Source organism: Castor canadensis, chromosome 5, assembly GCF_047511655.1.
Source record: "Castor canadensis chromosome 5, mCasCan1.hap1v2, whole genome shotgun sequence".
Lineage (NCBI taxonomy): Eukaryota > Metazoa > Chordata > Mammalia > Rodentia > Castoridae > Castor > Castor canadensis.
This window is the reverse complement of record NC_133390.1, coordinates 153,555,342-153,569,735: the sequence shown is the minus strand read 5'-3', so window position 1 is coordinate 153,569,735 and position 14,394 is coordinate 153,555,342. Positions and strand designations below refer to the sequence as shown.

Sequence of the window (14,394 nt, the reverse complement as noted above, 5' to 3'; positions counted from 1 at the left end):
TGACAGAAAAACCTACATGGGGAGCCACTGTGGACAGTGAACACAAGTGCTCTGCAGACAGCTCCAGGAGTCCAGGCCACACGCACTCTGACACAGGGTCTCAGAGGACTAAAAGGAAAAGTCAGGTTAGAGACACAGATGTCAGAAGGACCTCTACTGTGTACCTGCATGTGCCAGATCCCTTAGTTCTGTTTTTAATTAACCCTCCCAACCATGCCAAAAATTGGGGCTACTGGAGTCATTTTACAGATGAGGAAACTGAAGTGCAGAAAAGAAAGATAAGGTATCTGTGGACACAGAATAAAAGAGAGACCTTTCCATGCATATCAGCCTAGCTCCAAGCCTGTGTTCTCTTTACAAATAAAAAGATCCTATTTTTGGTTAAGAGTGCCAGAATGTTGATGTCCACTCTCAGAGGCCAGTCACCAGGCTCTTCTCATTAACAATCTAAGAGTAGAGCATTAACATCTACCTGCAGGAGGAGAGCTGAGACTCAGAGAGGTTCAGTGATTTGCTTAGAGAACACCCAGATAGTAAGTGGAGAGGTTCATTAACAACACCAGAACGTCATTCTATCTGCATTTGATTGTAAATGCCTATTCAGGAAGCTGTGCTTCAACTCTTGGGCAAACCCTTGCGGAATGTTTAGAATGTAGAGTCTGTTCAACCAGACCATTCCTCAACATGACAAAGTCACTCTTAAAATAAATTAGGCAGTGCTAAAGGAACAGGATCTAAACTGGCTCAGCTGGGCAATCACCCTCTGTGCCCTTCCTCATGCCAGGGACAGCCCCTCATCAGGGGGGCAGCACCTGGAGGATGGGGCAGGTGGGTCTTCCTTTCTCAGGGGCCAGCCTTCCCAATCAGAGGCCACTCCTGGCCATGGAACTGGGACTCTGTACATGACTCAGCTTCAAGCCCAAAGAACTGTAAATGCTGGAGGAGCAAAAGCACCTGCTTGGATCTCTACCTGAGGTCTGCACACGAGCTTTTGGGGAGGTAGGGGGAGCCTGCAGGTCAGAGGAGGGAGAGAAGTCTTGTCAAAAGCAATAGTTTTCCAAATAAGTGTCCTTTAGAGCTGTGGGGAAGAGATTTCTTTTCTCAATCAGCACAAATTCAAGGCCAAGACCTGTATAGCAAAAGACAGATTAACAAGAAAAAAGCATTTCTTAAAATTCATTTAAAGTTTTATTCGCCAGAGATAAAGATCCAAAGACACAGGGAAAACTACTTTTAAGGACAGTCATGCAGAAGTGTGAGTACAGGACAAGAGTATGAGCTAAAGGCAACCAACTAGGGGACCTTGCAAAGACTGTCTGTTCAGGTTCCTCTTGGCTTCTCTGTGTGACATTTCTTCCTAACATCATAGGGCAAGGCACCTATTATGTCAGGGCTCGTGTTAAGGGGAAAGAGGGAGGGCAAAGGTTAGAGTGGCCTTCTGTGGTTTTCTCAATTTTCTTCAGCATAAATCAGTGTGCCAAGGTGCCATATTTTGGGCCATGATGTTCTGAGCCCCAACAGAGTTGAAAAACTCCTGAAGCATCTTGGACTTTTGATTTCTCATGGGTGGAGGTGGGGCGCTTTCCTGGGTTGAAGTCGGTAGGGTCATCTCTGTCTATTTCCTGCCCCTGCAGGTGACAAGTCGGAGAAGAGACCCTCAAAGAAGCGAAGTCCCAAAGCCGAGGGTCCCCAGGGCAGGCGCGGAGTCCAGCCTGGCCAGAAAGAATGGGCGGGGGGCAGCCCCAGGTCCGGGTCTCCCCGGAGGAAACAGACAGAGCAGCGTGCCAGCCCGCGTGAGGGACTGCGAGGACAGCAGCAGAGTCCTGTGGACAGGACCCGTGAGGGGAGGAGGAAGAGGGACGAAAGGGCTTCTTTCAAGGAGCAGAGAGCATCCCCAAGGAAAGAAAAGGGGATTCTGAGGAAGGAGAAGAACAAGCAGCTGAAGAAACCCAGGTGTGTTGTGGTCTGATCGTGTGCCTCCCCTCTCCGATGCCTTCTCCCTCCTCTGTGAGGGGCTGGGGTCCCCCCTCTTTTGAGAGAGGCAGCCCTGATCTTACTCCTCTTGCACTTGCCTCACTGTGCATAGCCATCACAGGAGAACTGACCACTGGACACCTTCCATTCGGGTGGTCATGGTACAAGTGAAGCTCTGAGTGGGAAGGTGACCTGATTGAGGGTGGGAAAAGATCTCAAGTCCTCTCTGAGTTTCACCTGATAACTCAGCACTGCTTTCCATGACAAATGCTGAGAAAAATGAACAACATTGGATTTGGGGATCACCGGAGGGCTTAAGCACACCCTTTCCCCTACCTGGACCATTTTCTCTGCTAGACTCATGCCGTTGGCCTAGAACTTCAAGAGTTCTGTCAGCCCTGAAATTCTAGGATTTAGGGATTTGAATGACTCGTTTGGGGTTCTTTGTTCTGTTAGCGCTAGTATGCATGGGGTAGTAAACAGATCCAGCTTATAGAATCTGGAGGGTTGGCAGTGTGGCTCAAGTGGCAGAGCACTTGCCTAGCAAGCACAAGGTCCTGGGTTTGAATCTCAGTACCACACATACACATTCACACACACACACAAAAACTTCACCTATAGAATCTGAAAATCAGGGTTTTCCTTTCACTTTTTGGCTACCAGTTTTGCTGGGATGCCTCTTTCTCTTTGCTTCTCTGTCACTTGTGCAGGATAGTCTATGCCTTACTTGCTTCTTGGAATGGTTTAAAGGATCTGCTGTGATAATGGTTGGAGAAGCTTTTGGAACATGAATAGAATGATCATGACAAAAGCTGGTGTTTCTCCCACTGTTTTTTTCTCCCCTAGCTGTACTTAATTTAACCTAATTTTAATTCAGTATTACTACCATTGCACTGGCATAGAGTCAATGAATTTGAACAGATGTAGTTTTAAAACTAATGTAATTTGATTTTGAAGTCAAAGCATTTCTTATACAAAAAGATAAGCTAGTTTTCTCAATGAAGATGCAAATATCAAAGAAAAATGACATTTTGCCAGTTGATTCAGTTGTCAGGAAACTTTTAACTATGACTAAAACAATTTGGATGTGTGAATTTACTTTTCCAACTATAACTGTATGAAAACCAAATACAAATTAAATATGTCTGATGGAAATTTAATGTCTGAGTTGACATTCACTGTAAATAAAGAGTGAATGCAGTATTTTGAAGATAGTATCAAAATAAACTAAAATATATCAATAATTTTTATATTCATCACATGTTAAAATTATATTTTTAATATGCTGAACTAAATGAAATATGTTATTTTAAATGTGGCTACTAGTGTATTTTACATTACACATTCTATCTCTACTGGGCAGTATTGTACTGGAGAGTGTGGGAATGAAGAACTCAGAGAAATTGAGTTTGGGAGGCAGCCCCTGTGGTGACTTGGGCTACAGGGTAGAGTTTTGGACTCCCCTGATGGGCATAGGAGTCACTGACAGCTTCTGAGCAGGGGCAGGCTCCATCAGCCATATGAGTATCAGCGAGCATGCCTCACCACCTCACCTGTGGGATCCTCTGCATTCCAGAGCCCATGAGCACACCCACCTCCTCTCCAGCTCTCCTCTGCATCTGCCCTGGTTCTCCCCTAGGTCATCTTCCTTGGCCTCCAGTGCCTTTAGCGGGGAGTCCCTATCTGAGGAAGAACTGGCTCGGATCCTGGAGCAGGTAGAAGAAAAAAAGAAGCTCATTTCCACCATGCGGAACAAGCCTTGGCCCATGGCCAAGAAGTTGAGGGAGCTCAGGTAATTGCTGGTCAACCCGGGTTCTCAGTGTCCACAGAGACAAGGCTCAGCTCCTTCTGATATGAATAGGAGGGAGTCCCTTCCTGCTCTTGTTCCTAAGGGAACTCAACAAGGAGTATTCACCTTACTACCTTCCCCAGGATAAGCACAGCAACGGCTGGTGGAGGGCATTAGAGCCCAGCGGCCCTTGAGGTTTCTAACTTCAAGCAGAGCTGAAGGGGGAGAGATGGCAGCCCTGTGCCCATCCTTTCTATTGCCTGGCCACCCTTTCCCTACTGTGCCCCACAGCATGTGGTGGTTCTGTGCCTCCCTCATGACCCAACACAGACATGCTTTCCCCAGGGAAGCTGTCTATGACCCTCCTCAACAAAATCAGCTTTCTCCTTTCTACATCCTTCAGACACCCAAACCTCTCCAAGTGCATCTCACTCTCACTTGTAGCTATCCGTATAATGAGTGGGAAGGACTGTTTTAGCTATTTACACGATTCTATGGCTTAACGCAAGGCCACTCTGGGGATGATGCTCCATGAATGCAATTCTGGAAATGATAGCCAGGCCTCTACCCTTGCCACTTGACTCTTATTTTCAACTTAGCAACTTTTCTGATTTCCATATGAAAGGCTGGCACACCAAGCATTTTATAATTATTTTGTGTGTGTCTGTGTGTGTGTGTGTTGCAATACTGTGGTTTGAACTTAGGGCTTCAGGCTTGCTAGGCAGGCACTCTGCCACTTGAGCCACACCTCTAGCCCTTTTTGCTTTTGGAGAAGGGTCTCGCTTTTTGCCCAAGCCAGCTTGGACTAAGATCCTCTGATTTTAATCTTTCTGCATAGCTGGAATGACAGGTGCACACCACCACACCTAGCTATTTGTTGAAATGGGGCCTTGCAAACTACCCCCACTCCAGCCCCGTTGGCCTCAGAACCATGATTCTCCTGATCTCTACCTCCCAAAGTAGCTGGGATTACAGGTGTGAACTACCAATGCCTGGCTTATTTTATGATTCTTGAATCGCTGCTGAAGCTTTGGGTGAGAATAGAATTCACATTGCACAATTTCTGGTTATCTGCTAGAAAACTCCCATCCAACATTACTCTTTCCCCCCCAGTCCCTCCTCTGTTCTACCACAATGAGTCACTTTCTCTTTTCCTCCATATCAAGCCATTTTCCCTGGTGCTTCTCACTCAGGAGTTTCCTCCTGCTAAAGTCAAAATCCTATTGTTATGAGAGCAATTTGGCAGCCATCTTGACACTACCTCAAGAGGCAACAAAGATTCTGGCTGCCTCAACAGTGCAGACCCTGACAAGGGTCTGGCAAATCTACTCCCTCAGCAGTCTTCTTGCAGCTGCAAGAAGAAAACACTGCCCCGCAGTGTCTCAGCCATGCTGCAGGCTGACTGTGATCCACAGAACTTTCTTTCTTTCCTTCTTTCTTTCTTCCTTTCTTTCTTTTTTTTGACAGGATCTTGGTAGATAGCCCAGGCTGACCTCAAACTCATGATCCTACTGTCTCAGTCTCCAAAGTCCTGAGATTACCATGTGAGTCCCCAAGTCCAGCTCAACAGAACTTTTTGTAATAATGGAAATCTCATGAATCTGTACTATCGTTAGCCACATGTAGCTGCTGAGCACTTGACAGGTGACTAAGAAACTGAACTCTTTAAATTTATGTCCAACATGGTGGCAATAGTTAATAGCAGTGCATACTTGAAATAAGGGGTCTCACTGGGGAAATAGTTCAAGAGACCCTATCTCAAAAAAAAATGATCACAAAAAAAGGGCTGGTGGAGTGGTTCAAGGTGTAGACTATGAGTTCAAGCCCCAGTACTGCCCCCCCAAAAAAGGAATAAGGGGTGTCACTGCAAAAAAAATACTAAATGAGGTAATGCATGTGTTAATTAACTTGCTTTAGCCATTCCACAATGTGCACATTTATCAAAACACCATATTGTACATCATATGCATACATTTCTTGTTTGTCAATTAAAACAATAAGATAAAAAAGAATTTTAAAATGTAAATACACATGTGGCTACCATTTGGTTCAGCTCTAAGCAGTGGGCTGGCTTAGAGCTGAGTCCATTCCCCCACTCCCTTCTGGCTAGTCTCCATGTCAGCAGCTGTCGACAGCCACCTGTCACTCCCACCGAACCTCATCCCCACTCAGGTGTCACCTGAACACATCTTTTATTAACAGTGGAAAAAAAGCAGCCTGAATGCTTGTGGAAATGAGATCTCCATGGGCTGGAAGTCTCAGAATGGGAAAATCCTGCCCAGGGTAGAAGTTTGCATCTCCTCACACCTCTGAGGGACAAAGGCCCTGCTGCTGGCATGGTGGGAGGGACTAAGGCCAAAGAGACCACATCTCCCTAGCACTATGTCTCCCCATGGTGGGCTTTTCCCTCCACATCTCCTGCCCCTTCTTTCTTCCCCTTCCTTCCCCAAGACTCCTTATTCCAGCTCAAGTCTAAGGCTCTCAGCCTCTGGGTCTCCATTCCTGCCAGACCTCTGCTATTTCTGCTAGCCCATCAGACTACTACCCACACACCCAATAAGACTTGGACCAAGTGTCTCTTCTGCATAGAAGTCCACATTGCTCCTCCCCACATTCAGACTGAGTTATTTGCTGTCCCTCTGATTCCCCAGGGTGTTGTCCTCTCACCTGACTGGACAGATGCTCTTGTTTGCAGAGCTACATCTTATTCACCATTTAATGTTATTCCTCTTTTACATGTAACTACCATTTGCTACTGGGTGCCAGGCACTGTTCTGAGTGTAGAATGTGTAACAATTCATTTAACCCTCATGATCACCTTCCGATGTCAGTACTGTTATTATCATCTCCATTTTACTGATGAGGAAACTGGGACACAGAGCTGTCATGTAATTCACCCAGGTTCACACAGCAAATTCAGTGGCCCACCCAGGATTTGAACTCAGACATTCTGACTCCAGAAGCTGCACTGTTTATTTGTAATTACTGCTCCAGAATGAGCAGACATTCTAGAATGTACCCCTATGTCTACTGTGTGATTTCCTTTCCTGACAATAGTCTCCAACTTCGGATAGCATCCGCAGATCACATCTTCTTTCTTAGAAGCAATGGTTGGACTCTAGTCTCTGGCCCAGCCATGCAGCTGGCAGACCTGAGTGTAGTTGCTTTAACTACACTCTAAGAAGAGTGGCAAGGCACAAAGAACAGCAACAGTGAATTGGGACAAACCTGAGTTTATGTGTCTGCCCCATCCAGATGGTTTTGGCTGCTCTCTCAGGCCAGTTTCCTTCCCTGGGCCACTCTGAACCTCATGTTCCTCATAAATAAATGCCTACCTCACGAGGTTGTTCTATAAATTCAAAACTATGCTTATCAAGTTCCCAACACAGAATACAGAGGTAATAAATAGTAGTTACTATTAAAGCTTGAACATCTTTTGTGCCAGACACTATGTGAGCCCAGAGAGATGAGGGAAGCACACATCATTAATAATGGTACAAGGTGAAGTGATGTTCACATAGGAACATCTAGTGCCCATAAGCTGGAGATATGGCTTTAATCATAGTCAGGTAGATCCCTCAATTTGTCAGAAGCTTGATGTCTTAGAAAATTACCCAGAAGGCCTCTGTCTTCAGAGATCAGAAGACTTCCACCTCTAGGAAAATGGAGTAGAAACACCTTTCCCCATTCTTCCCCCTACAACTGAAACTCTGGACATTCTATATAGAGCAACCATAGATGATTTAGAAAAGTGGAGAGAAGGTGGCAAATTGTTAAAGGACCTCTGGACCATAGGAATGGTAGGGCATTGACTTCCTTGGTTTTTCTTTATGTCTTATGTATGTATCCCAGACAGAATATTGGAGAAGTCAGCAACCCAGAAATACCAGTATATTATCAGGGCTGCAGTTCTCATCTGGGCTCAAGGTCCACTCCAAGTGACCTCCTCCAGAGGGGCCCCAACAACAGAAGGTCAAGAATTTTCCTGCTTCTCATTTCTCTGGTTTCTCCTTCTGCCACATCTCACTGACTCTTTTTGCCTATCTCATCATTTTGAAGAGCTCATATGATTACATTGGGTCCATCCAGATAATCAAATTAATCTCTCTATTTTAACATCCCTCCCCTTTTATTTAGCAGCACTGGAGTTTGAACTCAGGGCCTCACCCTTGCTAGGCAGATGCTCTACCACTTGAGCCATTCTGCCAGCTAATCTCCCCATTTTAAAGTCAGAAATCGTAATTACCTCTGCAGAGTACCTTTACAATTTAACAGTTTATTCACAGGTATAATACCAAGGGGCAAAGGTCTTGGGGAGCAATGACAAAATTCCACCCATCACAAGTGTCTACTATATATAAGAATTATTCTTGGCACTTGGGAAACTTACAGTGGTCAATGCAGCCCTGCCTTTATGGAATTTGTATTCTAACCAAAGGTCTAAAAGTACAGCCCCTTGTGGGTTAAATTTCCTCTGATTAGGTGCTAATTGAATCCCTACTCATTTTTTTTTTCCTGACCAGGGAGGCCAAAGAATTTGTGGAGAAGTATGAAGGAGCCTTGGGAAAGGGAAAGGGCAAGCAACTCTATGCCTACAAGATGCTGATGGCCAAGGTGTGTGGTGCAGAGGCAGCAAACCCTGGAGGATGGAGGCCATCGATGTGGGGTTATAGGGAACACCGCAGTCACTGGCCACCATTTGTGTTCAGGTACCCCCGAACCCTGAAGGCGAGGTTCAATAGACTAGTCCAGCTCCTCCAGGGCATCCACTGCCTCCTGCCAATTATTCTATATTTTTCTGCAGGGCTTCATGAGATTTATCCCCTCTCCAGTGAATAAACTCACAGTATTAGTGATGTTAAAACCACTGGGCCCTTGTACAACAACAACAAAAAAAAACACTGGCTTTTTTTTTTTTCAAACCCCAAACCAGGACATCCTGATTTAGTGGAGATCCAGAGGACCCATAGTAATCAGGGTCATCACACAGTAATGACCCCAGAGTGGGCAGGCAGCTCTGTGTTATTATGTTAGGACCTGGGCTTCTGGTTCAGGTGAGGGTAATGTTCTATGATTGAGTATTTAATATGGGACTTATTGAAGAATCATAATTCCTTTGGGGTATTGAAGTGGTATTGAAGGACCCTCTAACGTGAAAAGCTACCACTCTCATTCACTCAGCTCTTGTGTAGCCTCTTTCAGGGCTTTTACTCTGAACAATTATTAGATGTCATCATTTCAACTTTTTTTCTTTTTACCTTTGTTTTCAAAATGTTTTAGCTTCTCTTGCCTATGTGCCCGTACACAGTTCTAAAAATTACTGCCAAGTTCCAATATATCCCATTGAAATTTTGATGGGAATGTTTCAAATTATTTTTAATTGATACATAAAAACAAAAACGTTGTACATATCAATAAGGTCACATGTGATGTTTCAATACATGGTAAACATTGCATAATGTTTAAATCAAATTAAGCATATTTATCTCCTCAAATAAGTATCATTTCTTTATGGCAAAACTTCCAAAATCCTTCCTTTTAGCATTATTGCTATCGATAGTCACCCTGCTATGCAATAGCACACTGGAACTTCTTCCTCCTATCTAACTGTAACTTTGTGCTCATCAATCAGCTTTTGTCCATCCCTCCCTGCCCCTATTCTTCCCTGTCTTGGACAACCACCATTCTACTCACAGCTTCCATGACAGCAATGTCTTTACAGTCCACATATGAGTGTGGGAGATTTTTCAACCCTTAATTTAGTTGGGTCAAACTTCTTCCCTATATAATATTTAATCTTTGCATCTAATAATACCATTCTCTTCTCGGACTTACTTTACATGCACCAGCAAAGTTTGTCATTTTCTTCACACAGATATTGTCAATGGATTTATTTTTATATAGTTTTTATTCTAGTTGCCTTGTGAATGGAATAATTTTCCATTTATTTAATATCTAGTTATTAGTGGTAGGTAGAAAAGAATAGATTTGTGTGTCAATTTTATGTCTAGTTCTCTTATTATACTCCTCTTTTTTCTTTTTTCTATCTTTTTTTTTTTTTTTGGTGATGTTCAGGATCAAACCCATGGCCTCAAACTGATCTATACCTCCTGCCTCTTGTATTCTCTTGTTAATTATAATCATTCTAGTCAGTTTCATATGATTTTTGTATATAACGATGTTTCGTGGGGTTTTTCTAAATGTGAAGTGTGGATTAGTAATTCTACAACAATTTCCATTGACAATGGTGATCAATTTCAACCTTTTAATGAGAAAGACTTGAGGATTTCATATTAAGTTAATGAAAGTTGTCAGCTTAAAATAGACATTCTCATAATGAGAAATTATCCTTAAGTTATAGTTTAGTAAGACTTCCTTTTTATTGGAAATGTATTACATTTTTATTAAACCCCTTTCTCTTTCTGTTATTAAACTCCCTTGTATTTCAGGGATAAACTCAGTCATGGTAAATTAACTCTACAGACACATTTGATTTTATGGCATTTATTTATGATTTTTACATAAGTTTTCATAAGGTCAATATGAATTTTTTATGTTTGTGTACACATGCATGCTATGTTGGCAAGTTTTAATATTAGGGCTGTACTCTTACTTTATAACATTAAACAAATAGCATTACCTTCTCCTTATGCTGTAAATCAGTTCATGGAGCATGAATATAAATTGTTTGTGAATTCTATCTTTATAGAATACCTTGATAATTTTTCCCACATGCTCTCTTTACTGCTGTGTTCAAGTTTTAATTTTTTCTTGGGGCCATTTTGGTAATTCATATTCTTCTTCAAAGTTGATCATTTTGTTAAGTTTTTCTATGTATTAACAGTGCCTTAATTTTTGTAATTACTTTCTGTATCAGTTGGGTTTGAATCTTTTATTCTCCCTTTTTTCTCTCCTTTTTCAGTTATAAATGCCTGGAAACCATGTCTGTCATTGTATTAATTTTGTCTAGGAACTACTTACCACTTACCTCAGATTTGTTTCCAACTGAGGAATGTGCTTTCAAGTATCTTTTTTAATCTAGTTTTGTTGTTGTTGTTGTTGTTATTGTAGCCAACAGGGCTGCAACAAACATCTTCACGTGTTTATCAGAACAGTGTTCCCAAAATACTATTACTATTCAAAGCTATGCATATTTTACATTTTGGCACACATTTCTAGATTATTTTCCCCAAGTTGTAGCAGTTCATACTCAAATGAACAAAATCTGAGAATGACTTATCCTTGTTAGTTGTGTATGTTACTCTCTTTTAAACTTTGTGCTAATCTAATGGGTTAAAAAAAATAGGACATATGCCTATAATCCCAGCACTCAGGAAGCTGAGACAGGGAGATCATGAACTCAAGGCTGACCAGCCTGGGCTAACTGCAAATTCAAGGTGAGCCTGAGGTACATAGCAGAACCCTGTGTCAAAAAACCAAGGGATGGAGATGCAGCTCAGTGGGATAACACCTGAAGAATAAGGCCCTGGGTTTGATCCCCAGTGCCACACATGCACACAAAAGGTTATTATTATTCCCTTAAGCACTTAATTTGAGATCTACCTTTTTAATAAATGTTGAGTGCACATTCAGAATCATTAAGCATAGGCACAATGTTAACATGGCACAATGTTACATCTCTTAGAAATGATAGTGTTAGACCATGGTTCTGTCGAGTAGGTTCTAGCTTCGTTCTTAGGAAGAAGATCGTTGTTTGTTCTCAGACCCCCATATTTACCTTCCCTCACTGTTTTTTATTTTTTGCTTTCTCTCTCTCATCAATCTCAGAAGTTTTCAAGTGTGTTCTCAACACCATCAGATCCATCCATTTTCCTTTGTGTCAATAACAATCGTATGTTCAATGTTTTTTCCACTGTTACTGAACTTTTAGTTTCCTGTAATCCTTCCATATGTCACATACACAGACACATACATATTTGCAGTACTGGGGATTGAACCCAGGGCCTCATGTATGCTAAGCAAATACTTAACCACTGAGCTACATCACCAGCCACTCATCTGTGTTCTGTTTTAAGTCTCAAATTGTCACCCTTTACTTTTGAAGCCAGATGCCTCACATCCTATTGGGAATGCCGAACTGCTTCCTAGAATTTATTCATGTATCCAGAAGAATGTTTTCGACAAACTTCAAAGAACAATGTCCCCTTCTTCTTGTTCTGCAGAACTGTTTCCCAGACCTCCCTGGTTGTTGTAGACCCAGATTTCATCCACAGACAGGACATGTAGCTTGCTCAGGTCTTGTCCAACCAACAATTGAAACCTTTTTCCTATATGTAGCTAGATAGCAAAACATTGTGACAACTAATAACCCAATCCCAGCGCCAGCAGCTCCCATCTCACAGCCCTGAGGAAGGGACTTGGGGTCTTCTGCCCATGCCCCAGCCCAGTGTCTAACTCTAAACCAATGAAGATCTGCCCAGACCTCTCTCTGCCTCTGCTCAGCTCCAGGGCATCATTCTCAGTCTAAAATGCCCACAGCCTTGAGGGACTGTCAGGCAGTTGCCAAGGGACCTGCCAGCAGGCTGTGCCTCTAGGGACCTCACTTGGCCAGGTTTGTTCCCCCTACTGTTCTTCAGCCATGCAAGTCTATATTTTATACTGATTTTATCAGCACCCTGGCAGGAGATCCATTTCTTCAGAGAGGATTCACATTAATAAAGCTTATGAGACTGATATATAAAACCAGATGCTGAATTATTAATTTATAAGGAGAAATTACTGATGCAAGAACTGGAAAATGCAAAGTCCACATCAGTAGGGCCTTTTATTTTTCATGGTCAAATTAGTTACATGGGAAAATAAAGCTGTCATCCCAATTCTAATCTATTAATTTGGCTTCCATAGAAGCCAAATTATCCACACAGCCCAGGTGAGTGGCAAGGGCTCTCTATAGGCAGATCTATGTAGGAAAGCAAATAAGCCAAGATTATTCCTGAGCACAGAATCAGAACTAGGGAGGGTAGACAAAGTGGTGGGGGTAGCATGCCAGTGTCCATCATTCACCTTTCCCCACATCCTCACCATTCTTATCAAGCAGACTTTTGCTTATGGATTTCTCTTCTCTTTTGCATTTGTGACCATCCTGGTTTTATCAGTCAGAAAATGGTCAAAACCATACCTGAAAAATCAGGTCAGAAAGCTTATCTGGTGCCCTTGCATAAATCTTTCACCCTTTAGTGACTTTACAAGGGAAAATCTCTTTTCCACTATGATCAAATTTTTAGGAGACCTTTAAATTAAAAAAAAAAAGAAAAAGAAAATGATATGGGATAGAGTGCTAGAGTGACTGCCTTGCAAGTGTGGAACCCTTAGTCCAAGCCCCAGTACCACCATAATAAATAAATAAATAAAACTAATCTCAGAGCTGGCCACCAGTGGTTCATGCCTGTAGTCCTAGCTACTTGGGAGGCTGGGATCTGAAGGATCATGGTTCAAGGCCAGCTTGGGAAAAAGTTAGTGAGACACCCCTCCCCCATCTCAACCAACAGCTGGGCAGATGGCTCTCACCTGATGTCCCAGTTACAGCAGGAAACCTAAAATAGGTGACTCATGGTCCAGGCCAGCCTGGGCAAAAAGCGAAGTCTTATCTCAAAAATAACCAGAGGGAAAAAGGGGCTGGAGTCATTGCTCAAGCAGTAAAGCACCTGTCTCACAAGTGCAAAATTCTGAATTCAAACTCCAGTACCACCAAAAAAATAAATTTGCTCTCAGGATCTGCTACCTACTGCCTCTTGGTCTGCTATTTTCTATAAGTCTTTTTTTTTAATTCCAAATGGATCTATTTCTAGGGGGTGGGGTTTGGGGAGAGCACCCCCTGGCAGAATTGATAGAACAACCCCTAGCCATCAAATAGACAACTATTCCTGTTTCCAGTTGATTCAAACTCTGGGCATTGAGCAGGAGACAAACCCAGTTTGGGCTTTCTCAGCCACTATAACAAATACCTGTGCTAATCAACTTATAAAGAGAAAAAATTATTTTGGCTCACAATTTTGAAGGTTTCAGCCCATGGGTGATTGGCCCTGTTGCTTTAGGCCATTACAAAAAAGCACATCATGGTGGGATCACATAGCAGAGCAAAACTGCTCACCTCATAGCCAGAATGCAGAGAGAGGAAAGAGGCCAGGCATGGTGGTGACACTGTGATCCCAGTGCTCAGAAGGCCAAAGCAGGAGGATCTCAAATTTGAGGTCAGCCCAGGCTGCATAGTGAGTACCAGGCCAGCCTAGGCTACACACTGAAGCTCTGTATCAGAGGCAAAGAGAGAGAGAGAGAGAGAGAGACAGACAGAGAGAGAGAAACTCGGGGTCCCACTATCTCCTTCAAGGGCATACTCCCAATGACCTGAAGACCTCTCACTAGGCCACACCTCTTAAAGCTTCCACATCCTCCTAATAGCACCACTCTTGGGAACAAATCTTTAACATATGAATCTTTGGGGAGGATGTCCCAGCTTCAAACTACAGCACCATTGGAAGGGAAAATACCTTCCTTACTCCTCTCCCCAGGAGAAGAATGGGCAGCCATGGGTTGAGATCTCTTTACCAGTTCTACCCGAGTCCCATAGTTTAGCAACAATTCCTATCAGATGTAGATACTTGACTATCTGC

At 43.0% G+C, this 14,394-nt stretch overlaps 1 protein-coding gene across 1 annotated transcript in view; it reads left to right on the top strand.

The window, feature by feature from the left end:
• Positions 1 to 14,394, top strand: part of Tmc2 (transmembrane channel like 2) — a 70,637-nt gene that overhangs the window by 15,862 nt on the left and 40,381 nt on the right. Inside the window, exons 3-5 of the mRNA XM_074074465.1 lie at positions 1,635 to 1,953; positions 3,614 to 3,766; positions 8,287 to 8,377. Coding sequence (XP_073930566.1) covers positions 1,635 to 1,953; positions 3,614 to 3,766; positions 8,287 to 8,377 — 563 coding nt within the window. The remainder of the gene's footprint in view (positions 1 to 1,634; positions 1,954 to 3,613; positions 3,767 to 8,286; positions 8,378 to 14,394) is intronic.